The following is a 19683-nucleotide window of genomic DNA, read 5'->3' as shown; positions in this document are numbered from 1 at the left end:
ATTATACTTCCACATGTCCGATTTTGTATGATATTTGAAAGGAAAAAACAGATGACCCAATTGATATTTTACTCTATGAAAGATGTATTTTTGTTGTACATTTGCAGAATTATAGAGTTTCAGCCTGCCTTCATTTGTATATTATATGATCTTTAAAGCAGCAATCAGCAGTTGAAACAATAACAAAGTGGTCTCCCTGCCCCTGGCATTTATAAGTTATATTCTTAAAGAATCAATGGATACAGTGGCTTGCGAAAGTATTCACCCCCCTTGACATTTTTCCTATTTTGTTGCCTTACAACCTGGAATTAAAATTGATTTTGGGGGGGTTTGTATCATTTGATTTACACAACATGCCTACCACTTTGAAGATGCAAAATATTTTTTGTGAAACAAACAAGAAATAAGACAAAAAACTGAACTTGAGCGTGCATAACTATCAAATCAAATCTCTGGAAGACTGAAACAGGTTTCCCTCAAGAATTTCCCTGTATTTAGCGCCATCCTTCAATTCTGACCAGTTTCCCAGTCCCTGCCGATGATAAACATCCCACAGCATGATGCTGCCGCAACCATGCTTCACTGTGGGGATGGTGTTCTCGGGGTGATGAGAGGTGTTGGGTTTGACCAGACATAGCGTTTCCTTGATGGCCAAAAAGCTCAATTTCAGTCTCATTTGACCAGAGTACCTTCTTCCATATGTTTGGGGAGTCTCCCACATGCCTTTTGGCGAACACCAAACGTGTTTGCTTATTTTTTCTTTAAGCAATGGCTATTTTCTGGCCACTCTTCTGTAAAGCCCAGCTCTGTGGAGTGTACGGCTTAAAGTGGTCCTATGGACAGATACTCCAATCTCCGCTGTGGAGTTTTGCAGCTCCTTCAGGGTTATCTTTGGTCTCTTTGTTGCCTCTCTGATTAATACCCTCCTGCCTGGTCTGTGAGTTTTGGTGGGCGGCCCTCTCTTGGCAGGTTTGTTGTGGTCCCATATTCTTTCAATTTTTTAATAATGGATTTAGTGGTGCTCCGTGGGATGTTCAAAGTTTCTGATATTTTTTTATAACCCAAACCTGATCTGTACTTCTCCACAACTTTGTCCCTGACCTGCCGTTGCTTGGTGGTGCCCCTTGCTTAGTGGTGTTGCAGACTCTGGGGCCTTTCAGAACAGGTGTGTATATATATACTGAGATCATGTGACCGATCATGTGACACTTAGATTGCACACAGGTGGACTTTATTTTACTAATTACAGTGGGGAAAAAAAGTATTTAGTCAGCCACCAATTGTGCAAGTTCTCCCACTTAAAAAGATGAGAGAGGCCTGTAATTTTCATCATAGGTACACGTCAACTATGACAGACAAATTGAGAAAAGAAAATCCAGAAAATCACATTGTAGGATTTTTTATGAATTTATTTGCAAATTATGGTGGAAAATAAGTATTTGGTCACCTACAAACAAGCAAGAGTTCTGGCTCTCACAGACCTGTAACTTCTTCTTTAAGAGGCTCCTCTGTCCTCCACTCGTTACCTGTATTAATGGCACCTGTTTGAACTTGTTATCAGTATAAAAGACACCTGTCCACAACCTCAAACAGTCACACTCCAAACTCCACTATGGCCAAGACCAAAGAGCTGTCAAAGGACACCAGAAACAAAATTGTAGACCTGCACCAGGCTGGGAAGACTGAATCTGCAATAGGTAAGCAGCTTGGTTTGAAGAAATCAACTGTGGGAGCAATTATTAGGAAATGGAAGACATACAAGACCACTGATAATCTCCCTCGATCTGGGGCTCCACGCAAGATCTCACCCCGTGGGGTCAAAATGATCACAAGAACGGTGAGCAAAAATCCCAGAACCACACGGGGGGGACCTAGTGAATGACCTGCAGAGAGCTGGGACCAAAGTAACAAAGCCTACCATCAGTAACACACTACGCCACCAGGGACTCAAATCCTGCAGTGCTAGACGTGTCCCCCTGCTTAAGCCAGTACATGTCCAGGCCCGTCTGAAGTTTGCTAGAGTGCATCCAGAAGAGGACTGGGAGAATGTCATATGGTCAGATGAAACCAAAATATAACTTTTGGTAAAAACTCAACTCGTCGTGTTTGGAGGACAAAGAATGCTGAGTTGCATCCAAAGAACACCATACCTACTGTGAAGCATGGGAGTGAAAACATCATACTTTGGGGCTGTTTTTTCTGCAAAGGGACCAGGACGGCTGATCCGTGTAAAGGAAAGAATGAATGGGGCCATGTATCGTGAGATTTTGAGTGAAAACCTCCTTCCATCAGCAAGGGCATTGAAGATGAAACGTGGCTGGGTCTTTCAGCATGACAATGATCCCAAACACACCGCCCGGGCAACGAAGGAGTGGCTTCGTAAGAAGCATTTCAAGGTCCTGGAGTCTCCAGATCTCAACCCCATAGAAAATCTTTGGAGGGAGTTGAAAGTCCGTGTTGCCCAGCGACAGCCCCAAAACATCACTGCTCTAGAGGAGATCTGCATGGAGGAATGGGCCAAAATACCAGCAACAGTGTGTGAAAACCTTGTGAAGACTTACAGAAAACGTTTGACCTGTGTCATTGCCAACAAAGGGTATATAACAAAGTATTGAGAAACTTTTGTTATTGACCAAATACTTATTTTCCACCATAATTTGCAAATAAATTAATTAAAAATCCTACAATGTGATTTTCTGGATTTTTTTTCCTCATTTTGTCTGTCATAGTTGACGTGTACCTATGATGAAAATTACAGGCCTCTCTCATCTTTTTAAGTGGGAGAACTTGCACAATTGGTGGCTGACTAAATACTTTTTTTCCCCACTGTATGTGACTTCTGAAGGTAATTGGTTGCACCAGATCTTATTTAGCTGCTTCATAGCAAAGGGGGTGAATAGATATGCATGCACCACTTTTCCGTTATTTATTTTTTAGAATTCTTTTAAACAAGTAGTTTTTTTCATTTCACTTCACCAATTTGGACTATTTTGTGTATGTCCATTACATGAAATCCAAACAGAAATCCATTTAAATTACAGGTTGTAATGCAACAAAATAGGAAAAACGCCAAGAGGGATGAATACTTTTGCAAGGCACTGTACATATCATTCATTCACAACTCCAAAAATGTATATAGCAACTGCAGATTGCCCCTTTAAAAATGCTAATTCTCTAAATAAAAGATATATGTTTGAATGAAAATCGGAACTGAAAACAATATGATCATATTGTTATACCACCAACCTCTTTTATTTAAAATATTTATGTCAGAAATACATAAATGAAGTTTTGCTCAAATATGCCCGTTTTGTTTAATATTCATGATAGATTGATTACATTATTTGTGCAATAACATATTGTTGTGTAACAAAAAATCGTCTTCATCTTAACTGTGAAATAAAGTGTAAACTGAAATAATGTTTATTATGGACATTATATTCACACAACTGAACACAAATAATGTGCCATAGGACTATGATTTCGAAATGCAGGTCTAGTACCCTAATAATATTCAGTAAATCTACAGTTCTTAATCTTGCAGACATACAGTATATCTCTATCAGGGAGTTGCATAAAACCGAAACAGACAGGCGCGCTGCAGAAACGGTCAGTGCTATACGGGATACGTTGGACGTCCATACCCTAAACTCGAACCCTAACTTTATACCCTACCCTAACCATAACCCTTAACTAACCTTAACCATTTTACATTTCAACTTCATTGGGGTAGGGACGTCCCAAGGATTCCGGATAGCACAGATGCTGAAGAGACTGAATATGAAACATCATCCGTGACGTCAATGATTTCAGTGCGCCTCCAATCACTGGCTGGATGTTGATGTCCTGCGATACCTACAGAAGGCCTTTAGCATTGCAAAAAGAAGCAAGCAAAAGTGCTCTCCAGCGACTCGAGATTATTGGATATGAGACAATATTTTTGTTTTTCTTTTGCGTTATAGGTTTCTGGTGTGGAAATAAAGCAGGGCCTCCTCATGCGTCAGAAAATATCCGAGAAGGATGCCGTCTAACTGCGTAAACATAAGGGCTTTGGCTCAGCATCGATGTATTGTGTGTATGCTGCTGTTCTGTGTGATGACTAGCATTCACACCCGGTCCTCTCAAATATCGGATTTAAAATCTAAAATATCGGGGGTGGAGGAGCTCTTAGGAGAATTCCGCAAGCAGCTCCAACAGGACCAGACGTATACCAGGGAGGAGGAGGAGGTGGTTGATGTCTGCCTGGGTTACTTCAACGCCGTAGAGGAACACATCATCCGAGCGAGGGCCTCAATAGAGCAGGGGGCCACCTTTCTCTCGGCTCCTGACCAGGTGTACAGTTGGAAAGACTGTCTCAATGCCTGCTGCGCAGACCCCCACTGCACCGTGGCGGTGGTCCAGGAAGACCTGAGACAGTCGGACGACGGACTCAGCTGCTATTTGGTCAACTGCAGTTATAGAAATAAAAACGTCTGTTCATTCGCAGCACAGGCAGGGTTCAGCACCTACAGCCGGGCACACAATACAACAGGACACCTCACCTCTTCCAGTGGCACTGGAGGTGGGAACAAAATGAGGAGACCTGAGGAAAATCCTAGTGTTGAAGATGGCACGCCAGGTGAGGTTCTGCATCTGCTTTTATTTCTATGGGATTATAAATTATAACATACAATATACATACATGCAAGTGTTTGTGTCTAAACCACAAAAGTATATAATATGTTGCTATTGCTTATGATAAAGCATGCATACATAATAACTGGTTGCTGGTAATTCTGTTCCACAACCTCTAACAATTATCAGACTGGTGTTTAGCTTAGGTTAATCATTTGTTATTTGCCCCCTGCTTCTAAAATTAGATGTAATCTAAGTTAGTGAGTCCAGGTGCGTTTGACAAGTTTCTCACTGAATTTGCAAAAAGTAATCAATGTAAAGGCATTTCATATTTTTTCACCCAACTTTTATACTAAATCCAATGACATGGTGAAATGTTTTGTTGATTTCATGCTGAATACAGGTTAGCTGACAACTCAACTAAATGTAAATGTAAATCAAAACTAGACATTGAACTGACGTCTGTGTCCAGTGGCTTAGCTCTGCTCTGGGTTGTTTTCAGACATGGACGAGCCGCCCCGCAGTGATGCCGGCCAGGATGTGGTCATCCAGCTGCCCACTGACTGGGCCGTAGTGGACGGCCGGGACAGTGTGGACGACCATGGAGTCACTCGTTACGAATGGGCCCTGGTGAAGGGCGACCAAGACATCAACATGAAGGTAACACTGAAACAGGTGTCATTCTTCCGCATTTAAACTTTGTTTTTGCTTTGGTTATTTATTCTGTGAGTAATCTTGAATGTCATAACACTGTAGAAAGGCATTTGGTATAGTAGATCTGGGACTCACAGTTGTCTAGTTGCTATAATGCCATACATAGAATGTGGTATATACTTCAGTTAGAATGGATCCTGTGTTTGCCATAGACAACAGGTCGAATTTCGAGTGCAGACACAGTAAGCATCTTGCCTGATGCATTTGTGTGTAGTGAGTTAAGTCAACATGGTGGTTTGCATGGTGTGGCCAGAGCTCCATAATGCCCTGCTGCACAGACACAGATAAAAGGCTATTATCACCCAACCTGCCCCAAGGACAAGAGCCCTATTGTAGGCTACCCTGTCTCTCCCTGTGACGCCGCTGAGCAGTTGATGTGATATACCAGTAGTGAGTTTTTACAAGAAATCCCTCTTGACTCTTTTAATGAACGTGGCTTTGTTCATGGCATAAAATCTTCAGTACAGTTTTCTTCTGTACTATTTTCTCTCTAAAATGTTATTTGCGCCTGTCTGCAGGTGACCCATCCAGGGTTACTGAAGATCAGTGGTCTACAGGAGGGTGTCTATACCTTCCAGATGACTGTCACCGACACCGCGGGACAGAAGAGCACCGACAATGTCACTGTGACTGTGCTGGCTCCAGAACGCCAAGCTGAAGGTGAAAAACACTTCAATCTCCTCTATCACTGAGAGTTACCAGCCTGATGTTCATCTATCATTCATTAGTGGATCTTGCCTAATTTCTCGCTATTCTGTGACTAACATTAATAGCAATATTGTGTTGTTGTGGTAACATTTCTTTGTGCTTCTCTGTGGTCCTGTTCCTCATATAAGACCATTTCCACTCTAGACAAATGTCTTACATGAATCCATGCTTCCAAGGTTTGAATCCATCGCTTAATGAAACAGAGCCTGGTATTTAGTGCTCTAATCAATTAAGCAGTACTGCCATAGTCAAATGGCTGGCTGCCTGATAGCCATTCAGATGATCAGGCATTTTAATATATTCACTGCATAGAGGGGCCATGGATGAGATATGCCTTAAATCATCCTAGTCTAGCCCCCATCTAGAGTAATAAACAGAGGAAGAGGGTGGGGATTGTTTATGTACCTGGAATATGAAGGTACTTTTCTAAACCTGTAAGTGATGAATATCCTCAAAGACAGATATTACAGCAACATAATGGGTACAATGTACTACTACTATACATTTCTCCTGTCCAATCCTGAATTCCAACAAACATAAAATGAGTGACCAATTACACAGAACAGCAGTTTAACATCCATAGAAAGGCTGTCAAGTATACCTGGGGACTGTCATTGGGTGCTGTGGTGGTGGTGGCCAATAGTAGCACTTCATCACCCATTTGTGAGTGTGTAGATATGGCACTGAACTACATTGTCACCAGAGAGTAAAACAGAGGTGTTTGTGTCTCCTCTTCCCCAGTGTGCACAGGTAGCTGCTCACGCTACCAGTTCATGTGTGACGATGGCTGCTGTATTGACATCACCTACGCCTGCGATGGGAAGCAGCAGTGTCCAGACCGTTCGGACGAGGATTTCTGCCAGAGCTGTAAGTCACTTAGTCTGTCCTCCTCACACTGTCAGCCACGTGGAGGCAGTAGCTCCTGGAAATGGTTGACTTCCCTGTCAAATTAAAGGTGAAATAATTAAAATGTTGATCATATTGTAATATAATAACCTAGAGGGCTGTAGGTTTCCTGTGTGGACTTTATTGTACCAGGATGGTGTGTAGTTTTAGACTTTATTGTACCAGGATGATGTGTAGTTTTAGACTTTATTGTACCAGGATGGTGTGTAGTTTTAGACTTTATTGTACCAGGATGATGTGTAGTTTTAGACTTTATTGTACCAGGATGATGTGTAGTTTTAGACTTTATTGTACCAGGATGGTGTGTAGTTTTAGACTTTATTGTACCAGGATGGTGTGTAGTTTTAGACTTTATTGTACCAGAATGGTGTGTAGTTTTAGACTTTATTGTACAAGGATGGAGTGTAGTTTTAGACTTGATGGTACTATCCAAGGCTTTCGACTCTGTCAATCACCACATTCTTATTGGCAGACTAAATAGCCTTGGTTTCTCAAATGACTGCCTCGCCTGGTTCACCAACTACTTCTCAGATAGAGTTCAATGTGTCAAATCGGAGGGCCTGTTGTCTGGACCTCTGGCAGTCTCTATGGGGGTGCCACAGGGTTCAATTCTCGGGCCGACTCTATTCCCTGTGTATATCAATGATGTCGCTCTTGCTGCTGGTGACTCTCAGATCCACCTCTACGCAGACGACACCATTTTGTATACATCTGGCCCTTCATTGGACACTGTGTTAACAAACCTCCAAACGAGCTTCAATGCCATACAACACTCCTTCCGTAGCCTCCGACTGCTCTTAAACGCTAGTAAAACTAAATGCATGCTCTTCAATCGAATGCTGCTTGCACCCGCCTGCCCGACTAGAATCACTACTCTCGGCGGGTCTGACTTAGAATATCTGGACAACTACAAATACCTAGGTGTCTGGTTAGACTGTAAAGTCTCCTTCCAGACTCACATTAAGCATCTCCAATCCAAAGTTAAATGTAGAATCGGCTTCCTATTTTGCAACAAAGTCTCCTTCACTCATGCTGCCAAACATGCCCTCGTAAAACTGACTATCCTACCGATCCTTGACTTCAGCGATGTCATTAACAAAATAGCCTCCAACACTCTACTCAGCAAATTGGATGTAGTCGATCACAGTGCCATCCGTTTTGTCACCAAAGCCCCATATACTACCACCATTGTGACCTGTACGCGCTCGTTGACTGGCCCTCAATACATATTTGTCGCCAAACCCACTGGCTCCAGGTCATCTATAAATCACTGCTAGGCAAATCCCCGCCTTATCTTAGCTCACTGGTCACCATAGCAACACCCACCCGTAGTCTGCGCTCCAGCAGGTATATCTCACTGGTCATCCCCAAAGCCAACACCTCCTTTGGCCGCCATTCCTTCCAGTTCTCTGCTGCTAAGGACTGGAACAAACTGCATTTATTTTGCTCATTTGCACCCCAGTATCTGTATTTGCACATCTTCTTCTGCACATCTATCACTCCAGTGTTAATACTCAATTGTAATTATTTTGCACTATGGCCTATTTATTGCCTTACCTCCATAACTTACTACATTTGCACACACTGTATATATATTTTCTATTGTGTTATTGACTGTATGTTTTGTTTTATCCCATGTGTAACTCTGTGTTGTTGTTGTTTTTATCTTGGCCAGGTCGCAGTTGTAAATGAGAACTTGTTCTCAACTGGCTTACCTGGTTAAATAAAGGTTAAATAAAAAATAAAAAAATAACTAGGATGGAGTGCAGTTTTATACTTGAGTGTACTAGGATGGAGTTGTATGCATGCAATTCAGTCTGGAATATCAGAGCAAGGAGGGCTGCAGTAAATGAATGATGAGCAGGTGAATGTCTGTTTGCACTGTGTCCGAGAGCCCAGGATGACCCTGCCCTGTCCTCTATGTCCTTTCTACAGTTGATGGGAACAGGAAGTCGGTGACCCACCCTGCAGGTGCCAGCCCACACAGGCATGTGGCCCAGCCAGAGGAGACTGAGGACCACTCCATGGCACAGGGTAGGCCACAGAAGACCATGGAGGAGGCCAGACCCCCACCACCACATGCTCCACAAGCCCCACAGACCCCACTGTCCAATGACAGGAGCAAGGCAGTGCCCCCAGTCCTGCCACAGCCAAGTCACAGTGAACAGGAGAGCCCTGTCAGTCAAGGTACTGTCATTGTGTAACTATTACCTAGCTATGTTAATACCTAGCAATAAACCAGTAGGCAATTTTAATGCACATGAATCAAAACACCATATTAACAGCTTTGGACAAAAACCTGTAATAGTTAAACTATAGATTAAAGGTTTTGGTCAGCTATGAAGGAATTCAATCCATTTGGTATGGCTGCAAATTTTTTCTGGTTGGCCAGAGTTTTGTCTGTGCTAGCAGAGAGCGGAAGGCTTTTGTGTGTTAGCTAGTAAGAGCAGACAGAGACAGATTGAACCCCTGCAGGCAGCCATTGAGCCATAGAGCTGATCTGGAAACTGTGGAGCGAGGCAGAATACAGCCCACAGGGGCACTCTGTGAGACGAGCAGGGCTGGGATTGGAGTGCAGTCCTGGGACGGGAGGGATCCTCACAGGGGCCATTTATACCCATGTCCCCCCTCAGCGCTGGAACAAAGCACTCCTCTGTTCCCTGCCACCTGATCCCTGAGTTAGACTAGCCTGAGATGGATGAGGCAGGGTACTTCCCATGTTACCTTATCACAGACTGAGACCACCTGACCAAATCTCTCCTTCCTTCTCTCTGTCGCACCTGACCAAATCTCTCCCTCGCTCTCTCTCTCTCTCTCTCTGTTGCACCTGACCAAATGTATCCCTCCCTCTCTCTGTTCTCTTTCTGTCCCACCTGACCAAATCTCTCTCTCTCACTCTCTGCTTTCTCTCTGTTCCACCTGACCTAATCTCTCCCTCTCTGTTCTCTCTTTGTCCCAGCAGAGCCCTGTGCAGCGCCGCCTGCTGTGGGGCCATGTAAGGGCATCTTCCCACGCTGGTTCTATGACCCTGTGGCTGAAGAGTGCAAGCACTTCCTCTACGGAGGCTGCAAGGGCAACCATAACAACTTCCTGCAGCAGACAGACTGTGTCAATGAATGTATAGAAATAACAGGTAGGATTTCTCTAGGAGATTACATTTTCTTTGTTTTTCAGAATTATTATCTGGATCCTGATGTGCATTCTCATTACATATTGAATGAGGTGTACATAATGTAGTAATACAATTATGCAAATGAATAATGGGAACAAATAATTCAGGTCCTGCTATCAAGCAAATGACCATGGCACCTCCCCCCACCACCAAACACACAGAGACGGGTAAATTAAATTATTTTAGGATTATTACTCCTGAACATGATCATTAATGAGCTGAGTACAATCTCTCACCTGTTTCAGTCTTAACCAGTGTATTTACATTTACAGCAGAGACCCCTAAAGTGACCATGAAGTGGCCAGAGACCAAACCACTATCAGAGAGTGACATGTTCCCAATATCCAAACCACATTCAGTAGTGGGAGGACACCCAGGGCCTGAGTCAGGTCTGTTCAACATCCTTACCAACTTAGCTACAATAACGCTGTACTATTAGGTTATACATGGAGAATTGAAGATAGTATATGACAGTGCCTGTGACAATGCCTTTACCTCTCTCGTCTCCCCTGCAGGTGCAATCCTGCCATTGGTTCTGGGCCTGATCATCACGGCTCTGTTGCTGCTTATGATTGGCTGTCGTCTGCGGTTGGTCCGTCACAAGCTGAAGAAGGCCCGCCCCCTCACCACAGAGGAGTCTGATTATCTCATCAATGGCATGTACCTGTAGCAGAATAGCAGGCATGTGCACAGATAGGGCTCTACCTGTGCAGAGCACATGCCCTTTGCCCTTCCAGTCTCTAAAGTGCCCTTTTGTAAACAAAACAAACAAAAAGTTTTTGTTTTTTTTCCATACAGTTTTTGTCGCTGTTGTTCTGAATCCACTGCCCGCATGTCATCTTTACATTTACATTAAATATGTGTCATTTAATTAGCCATTAAGATGTGGCCATCTATTGCTTCTATGTAACTAAATCATTAAAGTCATAATTTCTCAATGAGTCTGTGACCGCAGTTGCAGAATCTTCTTTTTTTGGGTGCCCTTTTTTAGTTTGAGCACCTGCCTCCCAAAAGGTCTGTGCATGGCACTTCTATTTCTATTGGATGCATCCTCTGCACTAAAAGACCCTCATGCATAAACACCAAAACTGTCAGTCAACTGTTAGCCAGGAGGAGTCTTCATGATAACAGCCTATCAAATGTTCTATATCATGACAGTGTACACCTTCTTTAGGTGCACTTGATTTATCTAACTCGCCATGCTAGGTAGGCAGAGATCACTCTTTGGAATTGTCCCATTGGATTGGTCCCAAAAGTGCAAGCTCTACCCACCCAGCACAGGGTCATGTTTGAGCTAAATCAAACCCACCTTTTAACAGGGAATACATGTTTTTGCCACTTTTGTATACTCGCTTGATGTGAAAACTGATGCTTGTCTGCTCTTTCATTATTTCTCTTTCACCCTCAAAGTTATTTTTTTATAGTACAACATTTAAATTTAATGGATTATGGATGTATATTTTCGTTGGAGATATATAGTACTTTATCCCTTACGTAATACTTCTGCCACTGAGTGGCACTGTTGTGCTATTTGTGCCATGATGCTGTATATCTGTTAGGCTTGGGCTAGAGTTTTATTTTGTACCAGACTCGTTTGAAATATGGGGATAGCAAACTATGTAACTTATTGTAAATTCCAAAACTACAATCATTACTGAAAATTATTATTTTGTTATAACAGCAAGTAATTCCAGAAACACCCATATCAAGCATTCTAGGCTATCTGATATTGCAATGTGGTATGTTGGTTTTCTGTATCGTCTAGCTATGTAGTTTCAAAATGTTGATGTATAGATGTATCTCAAACGTCTGTATGCATACAGTTTGTGTGAAATAGTCAAGTTAACTCTTGATCAATATATATTTTGTGATTCTGTGCTTAAGTGTTCAGAGTATTTTGAGTGGGAATGCAATCAGAATATACAGTGTGGATTCTTCCTGCTCTTCCAGAGGTTTTTAGAGTGGTAAGGACAAATGGGAGTAGGTGCTGTCTTCAGCAGCATATACAGCTTTTAGGAATAAACGCTCCACAGCACAAAGGGAGACAAAAACATAAGCATCTCTTTATTTTCATTTTTGCCATTCCAGAAATTGTGAAAGCCATGGATCATCCAAAATAAATGTGCTTTTCGACTCCATGTGTAAAAAACAACAGACATTCATTTGCTTTACATTGAGGTTTATTTTGGCAAAGCACCGGTTATTTAATTTAGTGTTGGTCATCAGTAAAGCCTGCACATGATGTTGTCATGGAAACCATGTGTTCACATGTGTATGTGTTCCACTCTTGTTGTAGAGTGTATGAGTAAATCTAGTGTCATGTGCTGCATATCAAACAACTGGATGTGGGATAGAGCGGCCATTTGTGCAGCCTACATGTGCATATGTTTAAATACTGTGGGGGGGGGGTGGCTGATATATGTTAGCAGAGCAGTAAAGATATCTACAGTCAGATCTTCAGGTGCAATCTACAGCAAGTGGGTGAATAATCTCATCAACTCCGGCTTTCCTTATCAGAACAGTCTGGCAACCTCTTTACACTCAGCTTTGATGGAGCTGAAATGCATTATTGTTGAAATAGTTGATTGCAACTCACAGGTGTAACCAAAATTAAAACTAGCTCAAAATCCTGCAGAAAATCAAAAGGAAAATTCACAACCCAAAACAATGCAGACCTGGAAAAAATAATAACCCCAACACTTTCTTCTGTTAAATCTCTAACAGTCTTATTCCCAACATCAGGGGTTATTCCTCAGCATGATAAAGAAAACCAATCACCATGGTTTGTTATGTTTTGAAAAAATTCCAATGGCTGTTGTTGGAAGCCAAAGTAGTCTCCTCCAGCCTCACACTGACATGTGGAATATGGACAGTCTGTCGCTTCAGAGTTCATCCCTGTGAGAAATCATAGGCAAGAGATTATTAGATGGACATTAAGATTAAATATACTATGTCAAATCATATCAACACCCTCTTGTCATGCAACTGAAGGTCAGTTAGACACTCCCATGCACAATCTGCTATAGAAAGCCCCACACCATGTGCAAAATCCAAATATCCCTATGGTTATTGGATTTCTCCATCTCTTCAGATTTAACCAATGAAGAAATAGGATATTATGCAGCCAAATTGATAAGATCAAATTGATAAGATCTCATGCCAGAAGTATCACAGCCAAATGCCAACCATCAAACACTTTAAACATTATTGACATGACATTTCAACTCCAAAGAAAACCATTTATAATACCAAACAGAATCCACACTTGATTGTTTGCTTCACTGCACACTTGCTTAGCTGAACAGCTCTAAAATAGCATACTAGTTTACGGGATTAAAAGTAAGAAAACGTGCAGCCAGTTGACATGGTATGGATGAAGCAATTAATGATGACAAGCAGCAAACACAGCCCCTTGGGATCCATTATCTGCTCCAGGCTACACCATTTCACCTTTGCCCATTGTGTGAAGGAGAGAGGGGGGGAGAGGGAGTAAGAAGTCACTTCCACCTGGACCACTGCTTCTCTTTGTCTGTTAAAGGCACGTAAATCACCCCCATCAGGGGCTTCATCTTGGTGCTGCCGTCCTCCAGCTTGTCGTACTGTTCCAGCATCTGGTTCCCTCCGGCCGGCCCCACGGGCAGAATCAGCCTGCCGCCTGGCTTCAGCTGGTCCAGGAGCTGAGGGAGGAGAGGACAGAAGGAGAGGAGACTCACTGGGTCAGAACCAGATAAACCCCCGGTCCAAACATTCCCAGTTCTCCACCCCATCAGACTAGACTAGTCTTCTAAGACAAGCTGTTCACATTAACAATGCAATGGCTAGCCTAGCAGCAAAATATGCTACAGTGTAGTTACACCTGAATAGACCAGGGTACACAGAGTTAATGTCAGTGCTGGTTTTGATCTCTACTCTGACCACAGCATTCCTAAGAATGATGGTGGATTGAGGCGATGTGACTCCTATTAACTGGGACCCTTTGATGCCTTCATTTGTGTTTTTCTGTGGTTTGGGAACTTACTGCTTGTGGCACGTTGGGTGCTGCCGCGCCCACGTGAATGGCATCGTAAGGCGCCTCCTCTGGATGGCCCATCCGCCCGTCTCCCACTGTAACGTAACAAACAGGCAGCAGCTGTCACTCACACGCTGCCAGCCGCCACGCAGTGCCAGCCTTATACCCGTCAAGCAGGCCACACTGAGGCAGAGTGCCAGGGCACACATCAGAGCTGTGCGATGCCACCTCGACCTCGTCTCTGGCCTCTGACACTGATGTTGGTTGACTGCAGTACAGGCAAAAGAAGGCACTCTCCTTTCAATAATTCAGCAGACAGTGCTGCACCCACGTCAACTGAGCTGCTTTGTGTTCCTATCCCAAGGAGTGACTTTGAGTCAACACATCCATTAGACTACTTTGAAACATTCCTTACTTGACAGTCAGCAACCCTATTTTAAGCTTATATTTTATATTTGAACTGTATATTTTGTACAAGACATTTTCATAACCCAATAATACAAGTCACCAAATTGAACTTTTTTTAAAAATCCATCTTGCTTTGCTGCTTTTCAGACTTACCTATTAGTTTGATTCTACCCAATGTTATCAAGCTGGGGTCATCTTTCTTTACATTGGTTATAGAATCGTCTACCAGTTCCTTGATGTGATCAATTCCTATCACCTTCCCTTTGGGACCTACCTGTTAAAGACAATAAATTAGGAAGGTATACAAGTCTGTGCCATCGAACATTACACAGAACCCAAAATATCCCCAAAACCTGAAATGGAAAATGTACCCCAATCCTACCACCAAAATACAGTACCTATATTATGTGTTTACCCTTCATCATAATATAGCTCACCATTCGTGCAAAGCACGCAGAGAGGATTCCACTGCCAGACCCCACATCCAGAGCTTTGGCCCCATCATACAGCTGATCGTACAGAAGCTCCAATGCATAGGCGTGCTGGGGGAGAGGGCAACATACAACTGCATCACCACCTGTCAGCATTGTACTTGCAAACCTCTGGTATTAGCTCAGTTGGTATACATTATAGGAGCAAGGTGATCAATGTTTGATAGTTATAATAATTGATAAGATATGCAACAATTTAAACAAATATTAAAAGTCCTAGTTAAGCCTACCATGTGTGGCGCACTGATGGTTGCTTGATAGCCTTTGGGGTCAAAGAAAGTGATAGTTAGTTTCTAACATTCATCAATGGCTGGTGTATTGAATTTGCATTACAATACTTTATTGTACTACAATAAATAAGCACACCTATTGCCTGTGGGGAGTCCATGTAGGGGTTGCTTCTGGAGAAATGGCCTCGGTCTGTGGCCAACATGACTTCATAGACCTTGTCTGACTTGATGATCCCATTTTCTGAGGAAGATAGGAGGTGTTTAACGGTACAGTGGATTTGTGGAGAGTAACACACTCACAAACACTGCAGTGTCTTCAGAGTAAAGTAATCCCTCCACAGGAGGCTCCACTGACAGGTGCTGCCAACAGTAGGAAGTGCCAGCGACAGCCAGTTGTTACTCCTCTTATTTCTCCACGAGACCCCAGGCCCCAACAACTATATTGCTGAGTGGTCGCCAGTCTACATTACACCTGCATTCCCAATAGCTTCAAATGGAAAAGTTCAAATGCAGCTATATGCACACAATAGGCTAGTAGGCTATATTTAATGTTTGAAAGACATTGCACTTGAAAGACCAACTCTTAAAGATGCACTATGTAGAAATCGCTCCACCATTTCCTGGTTGCAAAAATTCTAAAAGTTTGCCTAATTTCAGTTTATGTGACAAAACAAGCAAGTATAGTGTAGAGAATCATTGTACCATCTAAACTGCTGTGAAATATATTTTCCATAACCGAAAATATTGTATTGTCAGCTGTTTGAAGCTGGTGTACAAAACCGAAACTTAAGGGAAACCTAGAAATAGCACACATAGAACAGATTTACCACTTGTTAGACTTGCTTTCAATGAGAATGACAGATCTATAACACACATTTCTATGTGAATTTGGTCGGGTTGTCCACAAGTTATATAACTTGATGTTCTGAACCCAGGGTGTGTGATAATAACCTTATAGATCACAGAGAAAGGCCTAAGGAGCATACAAAAAAAAAATTGAAATTCTGGAATTAGCATGCATCCTGAGTTTGACCCGTTTAAATCTGGTTTAGGCTAATTTATGGTTTGCAGTTGGTGAGTAGGCCTAAATGGGTCAGAAAGCACATGACAACGGGGGAGGATGGATGTTGCTAAAATTGACCCAGAACTCAACTTTGGTGGATGAAATATTAATCCACTTCAGCATCACGTTTTACCCCATGTTTTTGTATCCCTGGATGCAGTGTTGTCCCTGCCTGCGCATATTAAAAGCTGGCCATAATCTCGCAGAAGATGTTCTCAACATAAAATAGGCCTATGTCCTTGTAGTGTAGAGTATCACAATGAATAAAGCTATGCGATTTACATTTTAACGTGAACAAGGCACAATCAAGCCCAAAGGGCTTTTGGCAAAACGCTCAGACCCGCCCTAGTACCAAAGTGTCTGCTGCAGTGCTTTGCTGGACACTGACCGTGTAAATATAGCCAACTAGGCCTGCTGGCCAACTCATGTTGGACACTGACATAGGCAAGCCAAAAAGCTGCTCTCTGCCGTCTGCACCAAGTCTTCAGGAGATCTTTCTAGTTTCGTTACAAAAATACACTATATATACACACAGAAGTATGTGGATACCCCTTCAAATTAGAGGATTCGGCTATTTCAGCCACACCAGTTGCTGACAAGTGTATAAAATCGAGCACAGACCCATGCAATCTCCATAGACAAACTTTGGCAGTAGAATGGCCTTACTGAAGAGCTCTGTGACGTTCAATGTAGCACCATCATAGGATGCCACCTTTCCAACAAGTCAGTTTGTCAAATTTCTGCCCTGCTAGAGCTGCCCCGGTCAACTGTAAGTGCTGTTATTGTGAAGTGGAAACGTCTAGGAGCAACAACAGCTCACCCGCGAAGTGTTAGGCCACACAAGCTCACAGAACGGGACAGCCGAGTGCTGAAGCGCGTAACAATCGTCTATCCTTGGTTACAACACTCACTACGAGTTCCAAACTGCCTCTGGAAGCAATGTCAGCAAGCACAAGAACTGTTCGTCGGGAGCTTCCTGAAATGGGTTTCCATGGCCGAGCAGCCGCACACAAGCCTAAGATCACCATGCGCAATGCCAAGCATCGGCTAAAGTGGTGTAAAGCTCACCGCCATTGGACTCAGGAGCAGTGGAAACACGTTCTCTGGAGTGATGAATCACGCTTCACCATCTGGCAGTCCGACGGACTAATCTGGATTTGGCGGATGCCAGAACTCTACCTGCCCGAATGCATAGTGTCAACTGTAACGTTTGGTGGAGGAGGAATAATGGTCTGGGGAGGTTTTTCATGGTTCAGGCTCCTTAGTTCAAGTGAAGGGAAATCTTAACGCTACAGCATACAATGACATTCTAGGCGATTCTGTGCTTCCAACTTTGTGGCAACAGTTTGAGAAAGGCGCTTTCCTGTTTCAGCATGACAATGCCCCCGTGCACAAAGCGAGGTCAATACAAAAATGGTTTGTCAAGATCGGTGTGGAAGAACTTGAATTACCTGCACAAAGCCCTGACCTCAACCCCATTGAAGACCTTTGGGATGAATTGGAACACTGACTGCGAGCCAGGCCTCATCGCCCAACATCAGTGCCTGACCTCACTAATGCTCTTGAATTACCTGCACAGAGCCCTGACCTCAACCCCATTGAAGACCTTTGGGATGAATTGGAACACTGACTGCGAGCCAGGCCTCATCGCCCAACATCAGTGCCTGACCTCACTAATGCTCTTGTGGCTGAATGGAAGCAAGTCCCCGCAGCAATGTTTCAACATCTTCCCAGAAGAGTGGAGGCTTTTATAGCAGCAAGTTTATTAGATTTTCAATGAGCAGGTGTCCACATACTTTTGGTCATGTAGTGTATCTGCCTAGTAAATTGGTGAATTTAAGAGATCTCATCTATTAGATACATCTAAATCATCTAATTCTGGAAGGGAAATGGAGCGAGAAGCTGCCATCTTTCTTTCATCATCTCTCTCATGTCACCTCCCACTTCCTTACTGTATGGCGCCCACACAAAAACAGACACACACACACTGCAAAAACAAATCTTAGCTGTTTCACAGCAAGGTTAACTACCACAGTGGTGTGTCAGGTGTGACTGCAAATTTGATTAAATATTGCTCTACCTATGAGTGTGTGACCAGTAGTAGCCTGTTATAATAACAACAACAAGGTTGGATCATGCCTCTCTCCAAAAGATGGCATTCCCTATCCTACAGTAACGTAGGTACAGTCAGTACAGTGGATCAACATGCAAGGCATGGATACCTCGCCCACAGGTTAGCTTTTTAGCTAACCACATGAGATGGGTGCAATTGCGGCCAGCAATTATTGGCGTTCCTGCATGTGGGCATTCCTGCATCTGCAGGAACCCCTCTTTATACTTTTATACGTTCATGCAGGTGTTATGATACAGATGACGCCATAGACATTGTAGCTAGGCCTAACCTTTTTTCTAACCTTAACCTCAGTCTCCTAAATTCTCCTAACCTGCCACGTTAAATTCCCCTAACCTGCCAATTTAATTAACCTAACCTGCTATATAAACAAACCATCTGAGCCGACAAATCATCTATCACCACACAGGAATACCCCGAATTGACATTACTATCATATAAACTGGCTAGCTAGCAAATTAACTAGCCATGTTTCTTTTGGTTCAACAACATAGCTATGGCTGGTAGCTAGTTAGCTACTGTAGCTAAACGAGGTTGGGGAAAAGCACAATATGACGCACATAAAATATGTAAGGATCCATAAATACGACTGCCTTTGCACTAAATGAAGCCACTACTGCTTCCATGCTATTGTTAACTAGCAAGTTAGCAGTCTATCTGTGCTAGCAGGTGCAGATTTGCAAGCATCAGCCAGATATTAGCGGACGACAGAGGATCACAGCAGTTTGCAATGTCCCAACGGCTAGCTTTAATAGCCTAGCCTGACTGTGGTCACCATGCTTTGGAGAAAGCAGCATTTCTCTATTACGCATTAGATATCTAAACCAAAACGCTTAATTATCCACTTTATATAATGAGTAAACTTACTGCGGAGGTTGTTTACAAGCTCTGCGTGGTTGGCTCCTCCAGATTTCCAGGCCATTATTAAACACACTCTGCGGAGCAGGTAGAGAGCAGCTGTTAGTGCTGCGCCTGCGCCAACTCCTTTGCCTATGAAACTGACAACCTCCAAAACAGATGGAGGGGATACGTCACGCGACATACCTTTACTTCGCAGCTTGCAGCTTTTTCCATACGTTCAGTCTCTGAATAAATTATGGTTGCATATTAGTTAGCTAATCGGAGATTTCATCTTTAATTTGGATTTTTGACCACTCAGATTTGATTGCCAGAGCAAGTATCTATCTTCCGCGTTCACCCACTGGGAGGGGCGCGAGAGTTTAACGCGCTAGTGAAT

General features: G+C 43.1%; 2 protein-coding genes across 3 annotated transcripts; one reads left to right on the top strand and one right to left on the bottom strand.

The window, feature by feature from the left end:
- Nucleotides 1-3790: 3790 nt before the first annotated feature.
- On the top strand, nt 3791-12060 carry LOC121548988 (low-density lipoprotein receptor-related protein 11). Its single transcript, XM_041860742.2, has 9 exons — nt 3791-4618; nt 5117-5274; nt 5847-5988; nt 6778-6903; nt 8878-9129; nt 9905-10075; nt 10222-10281; nt 10387-10503; nt 10630-12060. The coding sequence occupies exons 1-9, from the start codon at nt 4021-4023 to the stop codon at nt 10782-10784; spliced, it is 1779 nt and encodes a 592-aa protein (XP_041716676.1). The 5' UTR covers nt 3791-4020; the 3' UTR covers nt 10785-12060.
- Nucleotides 12061-12157: 97 nt separating this feature from the next.
- Nucleotides 12158-19614, bottom strand: LOC121548990 (protein-L-isoaspartate(D-aspartate) O-methyltransferase). Of its 2 annotated transcripts, XM_041860746.2 has the most exons (9): nt 19491-19614; nt 19314-19381; nt 15389-15493; nt 15253-15284; nt 14969-15073; nt 14685-14805; nt 14133-14218; nt 13622-13791; nt 12158-13009 (listed from the first exon to the last, which is right to left on the bottom strand). In XM_041860746.2, exons 2-9 carry the CDS (start codon nt 19366-19368, stop codon nt 12997-12999), a joined length of 687 nt encoding a protein of 228 aa, XP_041716680.1. In that variant the 5' UTR covers nt 19369-19381; nt 19491-19614; the 3' UTR covers nt 12158-12996. The 2 variants fall into 2 exon arrangements, with proteins under 2 accessions (XP_041716680.1, XP_041716681.1); XM_041860747.2 differs by lacking the exon at nt 19491-19614 and having other exon boundaries at nt 13565-13791; nt 19314-19452.
- Nucleotides 19615-19683: the final 69 nt, after the last annotated feature.

This window comes from Coregonus clupeaformis, chromosome 33 (assembly GCF_020615455.1).
Source record: "Coregonus clupeaformis isolate EN_2021a chromosome 33, ASM2061545v1, whole genome shotgun sequence".
Lineage (NCBI taxonomy): Eukaryota > Metazoa > Chordata > Actinopteri > Salmoniformes > Salmonidae > Coregonus > Coregonus clupeaformis.
The sequence above is the reverse complement of the archived record's forward strand: the minus strand, read 5'-3'. Positions and strand labels throughout refer to the sequence as shown.

Excerpts from the sequence above, each read along its gene's own strand:
- LOC121548988 (XM_041860742.2), top strand. The coding sequence starts at position 4,021 with ATGCCGTCTAACTGCGTAAACATAAGGGCTTTGGCTCAGCATCGATGT. Across the intron at positions 4,619-5,116 it reads TGTTGAAGATGGCACGCCAG|ACATGGACGAGCCGCCCCGC; the intron begins GTGAGGTTCTGC and ends GGTTGTTTTCAG. Across the intron at positions 5,989-6,777 it reads TCCAGAACGCCAAGCTGAAG|TGTGCACAGGTAGCTGCTCA; the intron begins GTGAAAAACACT and ends CCTCTTCCCCAG.
- LOC121548990 (XM_041860746.2), bottom strand. The coding sequence starts at position 19,368 with ATGGCCTGGAAATCTGGAGGAGCCAACCACGCAGAGCTTGTAAACAAC. Across the intron at positions 15,074-15,252 it reads CCATCAGTGCGCCACACATG|CACGCCTATGCATTGGAGCT; the intron begins GTAGGCTTAACT and ends CCTCTCCCCCAG. Across the intron at positions 14,219-14,684 it reads GGGTAGAATCAAACTAATAG|TGGGAGACGGGCGGATGGGC; the intron begins GTAAGTCTGAAA and ends GTTACGTTACAG.